This window comes from Dermacentor andersoni, chromosome 2 (genome assembly GCF_023375885.2).
Source record: "Dermacentor andersoni chromosome 2, qqDerAnde1_hic_scaffold, whole genome shotgun sequence".
NCBI classification, from domain to species: domain Eukaryota; kingdom Metazoa; phylum Arthropoda; class Arachnida; order Ixodida; family Ixodidae; genus Dermacentor; species Dermacentor andersoni.
The window spans coordinates 50,347,510-50,363,338 of record NC_092815.1 but is presented as its reverse complement, the minus strand read 5'-3'; the positions used below and the strand labels follow the sequence as shown (position 1 = coordinate 50,363,338).

The 15,829-nt window shown below is 45.5% G+C and overlaps 1 protein-coding gene across 1 annotated transcript in view; it reads right to left on the bottom strand.

The window, feature by feature from the left end:
* LOC126542315 (neuronal acetylcholine receptor subunit alpha-10-like) overlaps positions 1-15,829 on the bottom strand; it is a 188,600-nt gene that overhangs the window by 75,630 nt on the left and 97,141 nt on the right. The window contains exon 2 of the mRNA XM_050189334.3: positions 14,698-14,888. Within this exon, the coding sequence (XP_050045291.1) occupies positions 14,698-14,888 (191 nt within the window). The remainder of the gene's footprint in view (positions 1-14,697; positions 14,889-15,829) is intronic.

The window sequence follows — 15,829 nt, the reverse complement described above, 5'->3', positions numbered from 1 at the left end:
TGATCACCCGTTGTTTCCATATATATGCTTGAACCGTTTCGTGACCACCCAGTGACTGTCATAATTTGTTTTCCGGTTTAGGTTTTGTTCGGGTTCAGGCATGTTCCAGAACTATCGGTTCGGGTTCTGGTTCAGTTCCGTCCAAAATTCCGCTTTGGGTGCGGTTTTGGATACGAGTTTGGGTTGGTCCGACACCCTGCTTTGCATGCTACGTTAGTAAGCACGAGAATTTCTAGGCGACCTTTTAACGCCGCAAACGGGATGACCAAGTAACTTCGTGTGTCCAGACGAACGCGCTTCTAAGTTTTGTGCGAGGTTGTTTGCTCCACACAGACTCTTGAAGTGGTGGTGTCTGAGCTTGTACGAGTCGTATGTGCGAGTCGTACGAGTCGTAAACCTCGTATGTTGCAGAGGCCACAATATGCAATGCTGCCGCCCACAATTACTTTGTTTATCGCAAAACAATGGACACAAGAAAGGCGACAGGACAAGCGCCTTGCCCTGTTGTCTTTCTTGCGTCCGTGCAGTGTTTTGCGCTAAACAAAGTAATTATGGATTCGCACCAACTAGCCCGCCAACGCATTGTGCTGAACTGCAGCCCACGAGGACAACGTTGCGCGGATCGCAAAGAGGTTGTTCTTGAGATGTTAATGTCCGCTGTAAGAATATTTTGCAGTCGTTGTATATGCGTTTAGAGCAGAAGGAATTGCTGAAGTTTGTTGATTAAAAGAAAAAATATTTCTTCACACAGAGAAAGGAAGGGGCGTGAGGGACGACTTGCTTCATACACTTTTTCAGAGTGCAACCAGAGAACCACGCACGCACTCATGCGCGTCCTTTTGCAGGAGATTTACTGCTGGTAATAAATTTGTGCCCGGGCTCTTTCGGAAGCTGATGATAATGAAACTGTCATCCTGGGGCTGCAAAGTGCTCTCCAAGGGAAAGTTTACCAAGGGGCTTGGGAGCAGCGTGGTTAACGTATGTTATCATTCGTGTTCCGGCAAGCGAGAAAAGTGACGGGTCTGTGCGCGTGAAAGCGATCGATTCAGCGATGCCGTAAGCTGGGTCACGCGGCAACGGGAAGTATACGAAGTACGTAGAAAAGATAAATAGGCTGTGACAAACAATGAAGGTCGCCTCGCAGAAGCATGCACACTTGTCAGTTGCGTGTTATGGTGGTACGTGACCCAATTTTCGAGCAACGGCTGCCACGTGCTAGGATTCGGCGGCCAAATGTATCGCCTCTTCTTGCGGAAGAATATACGGTAAGGAGATGTCGTCGAAATCGTGGAATGTCACAGCATTTGTTTTTATTCTTGAGGCTCGTTGTCACGTTGAAAACACATTCAAACCTCAGTATAAGCCCGACAGGCCCGAGACCTTGCGTTGAGGAGATGTTGTCCAGCTGTCTATTGCCTAAAAGAAATTGTAGCTACATTTATCCTCCGGAATGGGGGACCAGAATACTGTCAGTCGGCAGGAGCTCACAACAAATCAAATCTTCCCTGAATTGCAACTTCGCGGGCGGATAGCGGTGTACATAAGCGTCGTAAGCCCTGATGCATTCTAAACGTAGCGCATGGAAGCAAAGTTGACGATGTATACGGCGTTGAGACGCAAGCTATAAGCCACACAAAAAGAGTCAGCCTTGAAAGATTCTCGTGTCAAAAATGAGCCATGCGTTTTGCACCATTTGAGTAAAGTAAGAGAATAGAACGAGACCGACACATAAAGGGGAAAAAATGCTTGAGTGAAAGACGCATGTTCAAGCCTGTGCCACATTTTTGCGGTTGCCATTTGTCTGAGCGGCTGTTGATCATTGCCACGAGAACCGAATGATTTACGACGCCATAACAGCTTCGCTTCTCGGATAAATTGAGTGCTTGCCGGTTTTTTAGCTGCGCTAAAAAACGGGTAAATGGGGGATCGCACAAGGGCAAACTCCCTTGTGTATGCCGGCGTTAAAGAAGGCAACCGCCATCACCGCCGTACTTGGAGGTTGACGATGGTGTAAATTGATGCCGTTAGTTTTGGAAAAACCCCTGTAAAACAATTTCCCTGTTGTGTGCTGCCACACGCCTCCTACCTCTCTGGAAGCGGGCAATGAAAAAAATAAAACAAGGAAGCGAGATGTATACACCCCGCTAACTTGTCGCCCTTCCTAACCACTGCTCCCAAGATATGCAGCGCCCATTGATTATCCCGGGCTCTTCAATGCACGCAGACCCCATGGTTATGCGAGGCATTTAGGGGTCCTGACATTAACGGTCGCCACAGAGATGGGATAAAAAGCAGGCGCCCACTCAATCTTGTCGTGGGTACGCGGGGCTGAAAAAACAAGAAACGAAAAGAGAGGTTGATACGATAAAAGTTGATGTCCCGCTATTTGGGTCGCGTTTGGAAACTGCCAGATGCATCGGTTTTCTTTACTTTGTCGGTATTTTACTGTATTTTTTCATATTTGTACCCGTTTCATGAACTTTTGCAGAGGGTGTCTGTTCACTCCGAGTTCTTGACAAAGTGTCTTTTTGATCTCCTATAGATGGGAGATTTTTGATAGGGCTGCCACAATGCACAAATAGAGCAGCTAAAGGGCCAGGGAAACTTTCTCACTCCTATCGAATTTACGCGTGAGCACAATACCACGCACACTTTTCCGGATGGTCGCAATACTGTGCTCTTCAGGGGAAGCATCGATGAGCGTTTAATGTCAATTTAAAACGCGTCATCGTCAACAACAACAAAAAATCTATTCAGAAGTTCTTTTTTCGATAATGTGATGACGTATTTAGGACAATGTCCACAAACAATTAGGTTTTTCATGGGGACCACATTAGTGGCATACAGTAAGAATCCAAAGCTAGTACGAACACTTCCTATCGAAATTATTTTGATTATAGGAAAGCAATCAAAGGAAAAAATAATTATGAAGTAGTACCGGCTTTAAAACAGTTCAAGACAAGATTGAAAATCACAGATAAAGCTGCGCCCGTCCCCGTTTTTCAAACCTGTGCCATTAGAAATTGCAAAATATTTTGGTACGTAATTCGCCATGTCGCTGTACACTGGCCAGTTGCGTTCGAACTTGTGGAGAGAGAGAGAGAGAAGAGAGAGAGAGAGAGAGAGAGAGAGAGAGAGAGAGAGAGAGAGAGAGAGGAAATCTAAGGAGGCAAACCAGACGTGCGTCGAGTTTGCTTCCCTACGCTGGGAGTAAGAGAAATAGGGAAATAGAAAGGTGAAACGAACGAGACTGTCAACACTTTAACGTCATGGAAAACTTAATAAAGTAAAGGGGCAAATGACCATATTTGTAAAGCATCTGGATCTTCCGTGATTGTCACAGATATGTTTTTGGTAGGACTTCTACATTCGCAACAGCCATTTCTCACCCTGAGTCAAGCTGTACTGGACATCGAAAACGCTTTAGTCAATGACGCGATCTTTTCGAGATTACTTCCGTCAGTTAGATATTTCCTCGGGCTTCATCGCTGTTATTGCGTACTGTGCAGCTGCACGTTGCCTGAGCAGAGTGCTCGCAAATGGCTTATCAGTACTACAGCGAATGTGCGCGCTGATGTGCGGCCCTTTACTTTCTATGCGTGCTTTATTTTTTTCCTCCCCTTTCACTTTTTCCACGGGCTGAGTGCCCACCCAGCTGTTTTCTTCCTTTAAGTTAGCGTTTCATTTTGTATTTGTGCCTGCTTAGAATGTGTTTAACGTCTCGAAGAAACACTCGGGCTATGAGAAACGCCGTGGTGAAGTACCCCGTGCCTAAACCTAAACCTAAACGTGCACCTAAATGGCTAAATGTCCGTACAAGAGAGTTTTTGCATTCCGCCCCTGTGATAATGTGGCCGACATCGCCGGGAGACCAACTCATGCCCTCGTGCTCAGAAGTAGCAAGTCATGGCCACTGAGCCACTCAGATGATATCTCCTTGTTAGCAGATACTACTACTACAACTACTACTACTACTACTACTACTACTACTACTACTACTACTACTACTACTAAAGCTACTACTACTACTACTAATTATTATTATTATTATTAATATTATTATTATTATTATACTACAACTAGTATTAATACTACTAAACCCGCCATGGTGGCTTAGCGGCCAATGTGTTGCGCTGCTAAGCACGATGTCACGGGATCGAATACCGGCCGCTGCGGCCTAATTTCGAATGAGGTGAAGTGCAAAAGCGCCCGTGTCCCAGGAATTGGGGGCACATTGAAGATCCTCCGAAGGTCAAAATTAATCCGTAGTCCCCCAACTACGGCGTGCCTCATAACCAAATCATGGTTTCGGCACGTAAAACTACAGAGTTTCATTCAACTTTACTAAGTATACCACTACTAATAATAATGATAATGTTATAGACGAGAAGAAGAAATACATGTTGAAATCAAAGAAAATGTTTCTACTCCGTACATTATATTCTCTGGAAGTTTCATTATGACGTATAAGGGCGCTCTTTCAGCTGTGCAGAAATTTCCACTTAATTCAAGACAATGTTCTCAGTAAGATTATAGGACCATTACGTCGTTTTTCATTACTTTCATTCACAACCAAAAATTTCAGTTGTCCTTATCACGAACTAAACGACTTTGTCAATGCCATCCGACATTTGGCCAATTCTCTACGCAGTGGGTACGCGCCATCAGCAGAGACAAACGAAACCAATCGCAACTTGCGCGGTCGACACTACTCGAATCACCCCCTGCAAGTCCTTGAGCGGCGTTGTGCGAACGAGACTTGAGCGGGAGTGCCACCAGCGTTGGCGGCTGCACACGAAAGCGGCATCGACTTCTTGGAGAGCAAAGGACGACACGAGACGGGGATGACGGGGGAGGATGCGCTGCGCACCGTGGCGCGTCGTCGCACGCTGGCCCTGGCAAACCCGAGCGGGTCCGGGTAATAACCCAGATTGCACGGGATCGCTCAACCGTTACTCTGCGCCCCACTCCGTGCGCGCGCTTACGGGGGCGTACCACGCCTTGGCGCCGACGCCATACAGCACGCCCGCCTCTTCCCTGTCGACGCCGCTTTTCATTTCCCCTTCGTCTCTGCTTTTCTCTTTAGGATTTTTTCGCCTTTCTTCGCTGTACCTTGTGCGCTTCTTCTTTACGTTAAGCCACGCTTGTTGGGACTCGGATCTAATTACTGAGTAGAAAAACTCGTTGCGCACACGCGCACAGTTCGTTAACTTCACGGACCATACAAGCACCGCCTGATATCTCTCACTTTACGTACGCTTGTGTGTGTGTGTGTGTGTGTGTATGTGTGTGCGTGCATGTGCGTGTGCACACGTAAGCGTTTGCTTAAGAGGGCCTGAAGGCTCTTGCTACTTGTTTGTTTGCCGCCTTGATGGTGAATGCCCACATGCTTGCCCCAGAAGCCCCAGCCCCACCACTTAGCCGCCCACTGCAGCGTCTGCACCACCCCTTTCTGCGATCTCGCTCTCCCGTCTACAGTTAGACAGCGGTCGTAAAGATACCAGGGGTTCTTCGAGGCTTCGTGGGTATTTCGCTGTGACGACGGTTGTTGCCAACCAATCGACAAGACGACGACGAAGTGGGTGCCTTCAGTTACTGAAGGTGCCTGACACGCGTTAGCGAAAGACCGCGAGTGGAGATCGAAAAGGGCCAGCATAGTCTGTGTACCCGTCTGGCGACACACGACACTTCAAAGCTGGCCTACATCTGCGGAACTTCAGATTGTTTGCACTTGTTGCAATGAGAGTGTTGTTTGTATTCGTGTGCTAGGGAGAAGCTTTTATTTACCTATTTATTTGAAATGCCTTGGAGAATCCGAGAGGCGTTTCCTGTCGAGAGGGATGTATGATGATGCACGTGGCTGTAATGTGCAGTACATATGCGCGACAGCACGTTATAGTGGAATAGTTCACCAGATAAAGAAAATGCAAGCAGCGCATAGTACGTATTGAAGCTAGGCTACAAGTTAGAATACATGAAGGCAATTTATTAATATTATTAATATGTAGATTAGACTTTGTTGAAGAAAGACAAATCTATGAAATGGTTATTACATGGAAAGCAAGAGAAAAGAGAGCGGACTTCACGTTTACTTTACGGCGAATAGCAAGAAAAAAGAAATATTAAGCCGATCTCAGGCATTGTGACAGTCGATGTAAGCGATAATTTCGATGCTGTTTGCTTTGATTCACTATAATTCGCGATGATGTTGATGGCGGATGCTTAATTTCTTCAGCGTTTTAGTCCAATGCGAGCTTGGTGAGTTGATGTTAAACGTTGCCATGCGTGCACAAAATGCTGTTCGCCAGCGTAGTCCACAAGATACACAGGGAGACATGTTTGCTTAAGGCGTTGTTGTGAGCCATTTTTTATGAGACTTGAGAGTGCTGTTGAGCATTGTGATTGACTCACATGGCTCATCGCGTCGTGGCAGAAGTGTTAAGCTGTAAGTGAATTTGGGGCAGCTCGTGCCAAAACTACAATCGGATTATAAGGCACACCGTAGTAGCGGATTACGGGTCAATTTTGACATCCGAGTGTTCTTAACCCTGCATCTAAATCAAAGTGTACTAGCGTTATTGTATTTCGCACCCGTAGTAATGCGGCTGCCACGGTTGGGATCGAAGCCGCGACCTCGAGCAATGCCATAACCGCAATGCTGACGCGGATGGCACAGCAGTGTTGATTTGACATGCGATCGCTTCAGTGTTGTCACCTAGACCCTACGGTGCTTTAATGTGGCTGTGTATCTGCCCACTCTGCGTCGGTTGTCTATTTGACAAATTTGCATAGCATTTATTTTTCTGAAATAGCAGAAACGTACCGTACCTTCCCTTTACCCGCAACCTCTGTAGTATCTATAGTAGTAGCGTTTCTTTGCCTTCTTACGTCACCTTTTCCCTCTCTCGCCTCCCACGCCTTCCCCCCCCCTTTATTTTGTATGGGACCAGCGAGCGAAGAGCGGCAATCCCGTTATTGACTGGTTTCGGGACTGCGTCAGTTCTACCAACGCCTCTGCCGATTCTCTGCCTCCTCTCCCTTCTCCTGTCTAGCATTCTATCTACCGCCTATCTGGACTTGCACATTAGCAGAAAGATAAGCACTGCAGTTTATGCAATGCTTTTGAGGGGGACTATGGATAATTACAGTGGTCATGTGGTAAGCGGTCATTGTGCAGATGTGACGCAATGGAAAGGTCCAAACAAGTTTCTCGCGTCGCCTTTCGTCTCTTCCACGCTCTTTCCTTGTATATACAGGCTCTGAACCACCTCCCGACGCGGAAGTGATATAGCAAACCGGTTAAGCTGAACTGGTTAACCACCCTGCCTTTCCTTCTCCACTTTTTCCTTCCCGACGCGGCGTGCAAGGCAGCAGTGGCAGCGGAAAAGTTGAAGGAAGAGGCAAAGAAAGCTTCGCTTTAATAACAATCCTAAAATGACGAAAACACACATGGCACGAAGCGCCCACCAATGCTACGATTCTTGCTCAGCCTACATCTTGCAACTAGACGTTTGAAAGCGCAACTCGTTGATATTATTAGCAGGCAGCAGACAGTCTTTAGATGCAACATTGTGTTGAAGGCTATGTAAATATTTCAGAAGAAAGCGTATCTCGAAGCAAGAAGTTCCTAAGGGAATTGAGCATTCCGCCAGCTAATTTTTACAGTACAGGGATTCCAATCTGTAAGTTTTGCTAATGGACTCAAGAATGAAACAGTCGACTTTAAAATTTTTTTATCTGCCCAGTGCATTTCATTATGGTTACATAGAAACGCCAGACGTGCCGCTCCTCGATCAGATAATTACGTAATTAACCCACCATGCAGCTACGCTCCGGCAGGAGTTATTCACAATAAAAAATTTAATGTTGCACTTGTAACGTAGACAGCTCTTCAGGGTATTCAGGTGGGTAAGAAACTCCCAATGTCCTTTCTGTTTGTACCCGTCACTAATCATGTTGTAATCTGTGCAATGATATGTAAGATATGTGGGCTCAGCTACATACTACACGATACTTATAAAGACAAAACTAGGGAAGCGGCGATTTGCACGCTGAGAGACTCGATGCGTGACGAGCAAGGTCGCTGACGAAGAGAGAACCTGTAGAGCTTTGTGGGAATCGGCCGCAGGAAATGGGCATGCTTATCCTGTTGCGATCATAACCAGCGGGCTGAGATCGAGTCAGGCAAACTTGTTGCGCTACCGGAAAGCCGGCATCTGAGTTAGCATGTCCTCGGAGGCACACACGGTGTGGTTATCTGCGGATGGTTTTCATCTTCCTCGGAACTACGGTGTCAGCAGGTTAAATGTGTTCGGCGCATCTCTAAGGCCGCATAGATTGTGGTATTAATATCTGCAATAATGGCAATTGCTACAGAGACATGGAGAGAAACGAAGAAAATGCAAGGCGGTTAACTAGATGGAAATATATGGTTTGCTACATTGCACTAGGGGAGAGAAAAAAGGGAGAAGAAAAGATAAAAGAAGAGACAGAGAGAGCGTGCAACACCATCAGGGTGAGCGAAACACATGTGCGAACACAAAAGCAGGTTGAAGTACGTAGTTGTCGTTCGTACTAGGACTTGTCCGAAGGAATGGCACGTGTGCATCGTCTTTGCGGACAATCGCTAAGGTCGCGTTTGCATCTTCCGTGCAAGAAATGATGAAAATTTGCGAGCATTCCTCTACTGAAAATACGACTAAAAATGCCTACAGAAAGAAACGGAAAATAAAGGACTAGCCTATCTGGGTTCACTAGGATTTACCAGGATCAAATAAAGCGCTACTGGTAGGAAGGTGTTAAGCTTTAATACCAGCGACATTTGAAAAATACTAATCGTCGGGAGTAAACATTGAAGAGTGTGTACTGAGGGTGCATTCACTTCTGCAAAAGATCACACGAATTTGACGTGATCTTGAATAAACGACGCCATGGTTAATTAAATTCAGACCGCCAGAACTTTCGTGCAAGCTTCTTTGAATGTGCCACCTCCGTTGGAAGCAATTAAAAACGTGAGAAATAACTCGCAACTGGCAAATTGGGGTTGCCGGAATTCTGAACATTTGTATGACCATTTGAGCGTTTCTGTTTTCGATTTTATTGTTTAAATTTTGTGGAAAGATTATTAGACTCTGTATGTATAACTGGTGAATGTTTTCTCTTTGTTGACTGTAACTATTGTATGCCTGTCTGATTTCTGTACCACTCGTGTGCTACTGGTTGTAGGGGTTTTCTGGACATAGTCAAGCTGCTCATGCATCTTTTTGCCAGGAAACCCTCCAGTTGAACCTGGACAATAAAAACTTATATTTGCATCTCGGCTATGTTGGTGGGTTGGGAAGTGGTGCTTCGCTTCCTGTTCAAGAAATCAGTACAAAAAAAAAAAATGAAGCGCACGTACACTAGCGTTACCGTATCAGCGTCACAAGCATGAAGCTCTCTTTGACAAAGCGACGATTTGGGGGAATCGCTGCCAGGACAGACAGTATAGACGGCGCCAGCAGACGAGACGGCGGGTATACACGGCTGGCGGCATCGTTTTTCAAGGCGTCTTTCACTGTCTCTCGTATCTTCTACGTCTCAAAATGTGAAGAAAATAGGGAGAAAAATAGCGGAATAAGCTGGTTAGGTTAGTCTCCCCTGGTAGGCGCGAACACGGCAATCCGCTGAGATGTGGGCGCAGACAGAAGGTCTAGTCGGGACTACGTCCAGTTGCTTTCACTTGCGCGTCAAGCCAACACATTGTTCGGCACAATTATTCACCCTGCCGTACAGCCGGTTCGTGCCGGGTATGCAGTCAAATATAACAACACTGCTATAGCCCCATTTCCAGGCCGTATAAAACATTCAATCTGTTCATTCAGGCAAGCTAGTCTCTGTGTTGGTATGTCAGTAAATATGAAGTCCGCCGCCATATAAGCTTGCCTTAGCCTCTGTCTAAGCCCTTGTGCGTTTTCTTGTACTGTCGAGCTCAAATCAAGCTGATTGGACAGCAGGTGCTTTAACTGTATTTTTATATCATTACTCCTCGCGCTCGTCTACTTTCCCCTTGTCCCTCTGCCCCTATACTGCAATGTGGAATAGCAGGTCAGAGGCTCTGCTTCTCCTGCCTTGCTTTCTTGCTTGCTTGCTCCTCACTTAAAAGGACTCCTCACTTTAAGGACATGCGAATTGTGCGACCACCTTTGAACGTTGTAGCGCGTAGTTTCGCGTTACTGTGTGAATTTTCTTTTTTCAATTTTTTTCCTCTTCTTCTTCTTTCTCCTTTTATTCCCTTCAGCCCTTTCCCTAGCACAGGGTAGCCAGCCGGTACTTACACTGGCTAACCTCCCTGTCTTTCCTCTCCTTTGTCTTCTCCTCTCCTTCTCCTTGCTCCTCACTCGTGGCGCTTACCCACTACGGGGGATTGGCCAAGAAGCCGGCGGTTAAAGGTTAATGGGAAAGGGAGAGAAGAAACCCTAAACGGAAAAGTAAATCAGAGTGAAGTATAACGTTCATATAAATTAAGAAGTAGGTTTACGTGGCAGATATAGAAATAAAATAGTTTGTTTTATATATAAACAGCAAATCTTGTGTTTCTTTTTGGGTTATATTAGAAAAATTTGGAAGACACAATCAGGGATTTAATGATCTATCCAATTATTGATTTCGAGAATTAACACGGTAGCCTTCTTGTGTCACAGAGATAGTCGAAAATGGCCACGCAGATAGATGTTCCTCTGGCTAAATCCCAATGAAGAAGCCCCAAAGAGGATACTTTGAGTAGTTAAAGAAATACCCAAGTTTCGGAATGAAAGTTCCGATTTCCTCCTCTGATATATCAATCGACGGCATGCTATTAGAAAGTGATCAGTGCTGTCGTGCTCCTGGCAGATAGGACACAGATGGGACGGTGCCAGACCAGACCTGTATAGGTAAAAACTTAATGGTTGGATGTGGCATTGTAATTTTATTATGGAGGTTTATAATTTACGTCAGGGACACCATTTATTGTTCCGTGATAAGGACAAATGATTAAATTCCGACGTTTCGATTTTCAGTTTTATAGAATCTTGGAAAAGAGAAAGTTTTCTAAACCTAGCCGCAGTGACATAAGGCGAAGTAGCCATAGCGGACATAGCTGGTCCATCAAGAGACATCGGCGCAAGTGTGTCTGCCATTTCATTTAAGAATCTACCACGATGGTCTGGAACCCATGCCATACGCACCAGGCTTAAGTTTGAGAGGATTAACGATTTAATTGTACTGTCTACAGTAGTGTCTGAAGATGAAGTGACTGGTGTGCACACTGACAGTGAATCGGTCACTATAAACGCTGCTGAATAATTTGAAGGAAGTTTTTTAAGAGCTAGGATAACGGCTGATAGTTCAGCCAGAAAAATGGGTGTGAAATCCGGAAGTCGTAATGCATATGACCAGGATGGGGACTCGGAGAAAATACTCACATCCGCTTTCGCCTCACTTATTGAGAATCAGTCGCGATCACATTATCTATTTCCAATTGCCAACCTCTCCTCATTTGCCCTCAATATACCTTCTTCTTTTTCGTTCCGTTCATTTCGCAGTTCTATGAAGATTACCTGTTTTGTTCGACGTCATTGCTATTAGCCGTCTGTGCATGTTTAGTTGCACCGCAAAAAAATTTACAGAACCTAGGAGCTACGAAGAACTCCTCAACAAGAAAGTGCCTTCCAGAAGCTCGATATCAAAATTGAGCTCCTAAATTTTGCCTGAAGCACTTTGTCATAGAGAACAAAGCGTCCTAGCTCGCCACAGCACTTGAAATCCTCAACTGTCACATCAAAGAAAACAGAATCCTTGGATTTCAGTCAGAGCTGACGCCAGCCCGAGCGCTTAGGCCATAAATATAAATTTGTCAGTGGCATTTACATTCACTTGCTTTGGAGATATTGATGGGTTGGTCGGTTGCCCATTACTGTAAAAGCAGTGCGCTTGTTTACATATGGACTATTTCGAAAGTAGTGCTTAGCTGCTTTTCAACACTAACTCTACATTCACGTATTCATTCAAGCCCTTTTTACATACGCAGCAGCCAACGTATAGGAGACATATTAATAAGCCTGCACATTTGGTCGTGCACTACGAGCAAGGTCTCCTTTAATCCCTCGGTTTTATGAACTCATAATCTCTTCTTGTCAATTTCAGAAAAAAAAAAAGATCGCTCTTATTCAACTTTTTTTTAAATATTTGCCATCACGACTACTACGCTTTCCATTTTCTTAAGGCTCAAGTGGAGGCAATTATGGGCAGGCACTGAGCACGCCGAGCATCATTAAGCGGAGTTAACGCTTTTGATCTCCACTCACGGTAGCCTCGAATACTCCACCAACGCTAATAAATTGCTCAACTATTCGATATAAGCTCGTAAGCTGAGTGCGCTGCCGCCATTTGTCCACCGAGATACTAACAAGCAGAACACCATGAATTCCCGGCTGATACTGTTCTCCCTGCGCCGTACTTTGCTCACTGTTATGCAACAGGCTCCCAGACTGTTCACGGGAAGCTTTCCCTCTAGAGTGCATTCGTACGATTTATTATATCATGTGCAGAATAGCAAGAATAACGAGCGAGACGGACTTGTGTCGAAACAGCCGGCTGACATGTGGCCATTTGCTACTGCGCCACACGGGGCATGCTGTCCTTGCAAACGACCTGCTTTTTCCATAAGGGATGACGGCGGAAAGCCGAACACAATCGCGGCCGCTAGTCGACGAGACGTCTAATGGCCAACGGCATCGCTACAGCTTCAGCTGGCTGGTGTTGTCCACACCGACGGAGAAGAGATTACGCCACGCTTTTACGGCACGGCTGCTTCCAGTGGGCGGCGTATCTAGCTGCACGAGAATTAGTGCCTTTAACACATTCTGCGCCGCATCTTCAGGTACCGTAATTAGGTCGTTGACGATACGCCCCTTTGGAGTTTTCATAATGTCTCTATGCCCTCGTAAAGGTCTGAGAAATCAGGAAGTCTGCTACTTAATGAGAGCAGCATTCCGGGCAAGTTGGCAATCCATTGCTTAAATGATATTGCGTGACATAAAAACGACACGGACGTGAGAGAGTGTGTCGTCTTCTCTCACGTCCGTGTCGTTTTTATGTCGCGCAATATCATTTAAACTCTGCTACAGCGAGCATGTCGGCAAGCAGCCGAGTAACCATATATTACAGCTGACCTTTGCTGATTACTCTGCCTCGTTCGGACGGCCCCCGCTAAGGGAGCTATAATCTTTGGACACCAGGCTACTGAGTGACGCACACAATAACGGAGGCAACTAGAGTTCGCCCTCTTCACGCATAAATATATGAAAAAATGCTGTGGTTGTACTTTCTGATGACAGCGCGAAGTTTGGTCGGTACGGGAACGGTTGTGCGCTTTTTGACCTAAAATGACTTCTTGAGCACCCTTTCATGCATGTTTATATCTTCTGAGGCTCATTCCTTACTTTTTCTGCCTTCCGTATAGCTGTCCCTGTTTTTTCGTATCTATGTAATTAGTTGTACAATCTTCGGTTTAAATTCTTGAATGTGGCCATTATAAGACCATAGCAGAGGTTAGCCCATCGACGTTGTGAGATTGTCATTCTCAAATTATTTATGTGTTCCTATAAAATTTTACATGGTTTTAGGAGAAAACTATTCCATACCGGCAACAGACACTACACAAACCACAGATAAAAGAGCACACGATTAGAGTTGTTAGGTATTCATTGTTAGGTATTTCACACTGATGTTGACTTTTAAACATATTGGCACAACCCATCTAATGATGACTGTCGACGGTAATGCGCTAGCAGTGAATAAATATAGCCACACAGCGTATCGCCACCGTCGAAACGAGTTATGCACGAGGTGTGTATTTCAATGGGGCTACTCTTTCGCGCATTCTGGCACTTTCTTGGGCAGAAAGCGGCACATATCCGGATGCATTTGTGGCGCAGCCTACTAATGCATCGGGTTGCTGTTCTTGAGGAACACTTATGACGTGGGTTCGATTCGGCTCGGTATGAGAGAAATTGAAGGGACCTTTCTCGTCATTGTAAAGGGGCACATTCCCAGTGCCATATCTAGAGTGAACCTAATTGCCACCAACGAGGGCCATTGAAGACCAGCACAGAGCGAGTGGCGTGTGCCCAGTTCTTCAAGTCAGCGGCAAAGATTTTCTTACAACAGCAGTACTTAGGCAGTCTTGCATCTACGGTGACCCATACTGGCGGGAGTTGAAGAGCGGCACGTATGTACACATTGGCACATACTCGGTTACCCATGTTGGTCCGACAGTTGGTTTCGACTTGTTACTTCAGCACAGCAGCCTGATGCGCTAGCCATTCGACCATGGACTACCCAGTGACCGAGGTAGGCACGGAAATGGTTAGATACAAACTTAGATATATATAGACAGATAGCCCCCGGAAAGTACTTGAAGTACACAAAGAATGCTAACGCATTAAAAAAAGTAATGTACTGGCATGCAGGAAAGCTTGACAGATTTCTAAACAAATAATCTATCGATATAACTGGGCTTAATATTTTTATTTAACGATCCTCTAAACGTAACCTACAGGGGCCATGGCCAACAGAACTTGACGTTTACCTTCAGAATTCCTTTCAGCCAATGTGTCACGAAAAACAGTAGAATGACACGTTGTTAAAGACCAGTAATGGCTCGCGTATACTGACCAGGTCGAAGATCTGCGTGAGCGTGATGCCCAACCGGATGATGACAGGCTCCGAGGAGTTTTTGACGGGCCTCACGCTGGCGTCGTAGTGGCGCAGCAGCGAGTCCATGAGCCGCTTCTCGTGGCTCAGTGGCGGCGACGAGGAGTCGTTCTCGCGGCCCGGCGACAACCATGTCTCGTCCGCCTCGGCCACTGCGGGAACAGGAAAGGTCGCCATTATAGTGACACCATCGCATTCGCTCATCCTGGCCCATATTCAGGAAAACACTATTGCGCTTCAATTGTTCGTACAAGAGAGCTCCAGCCAATCCTGATGCCAGGCAGGCTATTAGGGCCGAGGACGTGTCAATGGCAAAGAACACTTCTGAAAGAGCGGCAATGTGAATTCCGTCCCTGGGACGCCTATCGACTTCGGGAAAGATTTAGAACAAGTGTAGAGACCTCAGCGATGTTGTCTAGCATTTTGAGATTCGAAGAGGGCTCATATTCACAAATCTCTTTTTCATAGGCCCGTGTTACTAACTGCATGTAACTGCAGGTAATTAGTTGAAACTGAATTCGTTGATTTTTTAATTGGTCGATTATGACTTTCAATTTTGGCCAAGTAATTCCCGCTTCTTCGAGTAGACCAGCTCATGAGCTGGAATTGTGTTAACTGCCACAGGCAATTTAAAAGATTTTTGAAATTGTTCGCTGGAGCACCCGGTATATACAAGAGTTGGTAATGTGCCGAAAATGCATTTTACTTCACAATTTGTATATTATACGTATGCTCATCGTTTCATCAGCTGGTTTCAAAGCTTTGAACGAGTCACCTGTTGGTGCCGGTGCTTGGTTTAGTTGTGCATTTCGCCATTGTCATAGGACGTGAAGCATGCTGCAATCGCTCGTGTACATAGATTTAAGTGCACGTTAGAGAACCAAGGCTTTCATTACGGCCTGCTTCATAGTTATATCGTGTCCTTGGCCCGTACACCGGATAATTTATTTATTTATTTTTTTTATTTATTTATTTATTTATTTATTTATTTATTTATTTATTTATTTATTTATTTATATTGCCACGGTAACACTTCGTCGTGTTAAGTCACCCCTGTGATGGGCGTCCCAATGCCTCATGATTCTGAAATCTT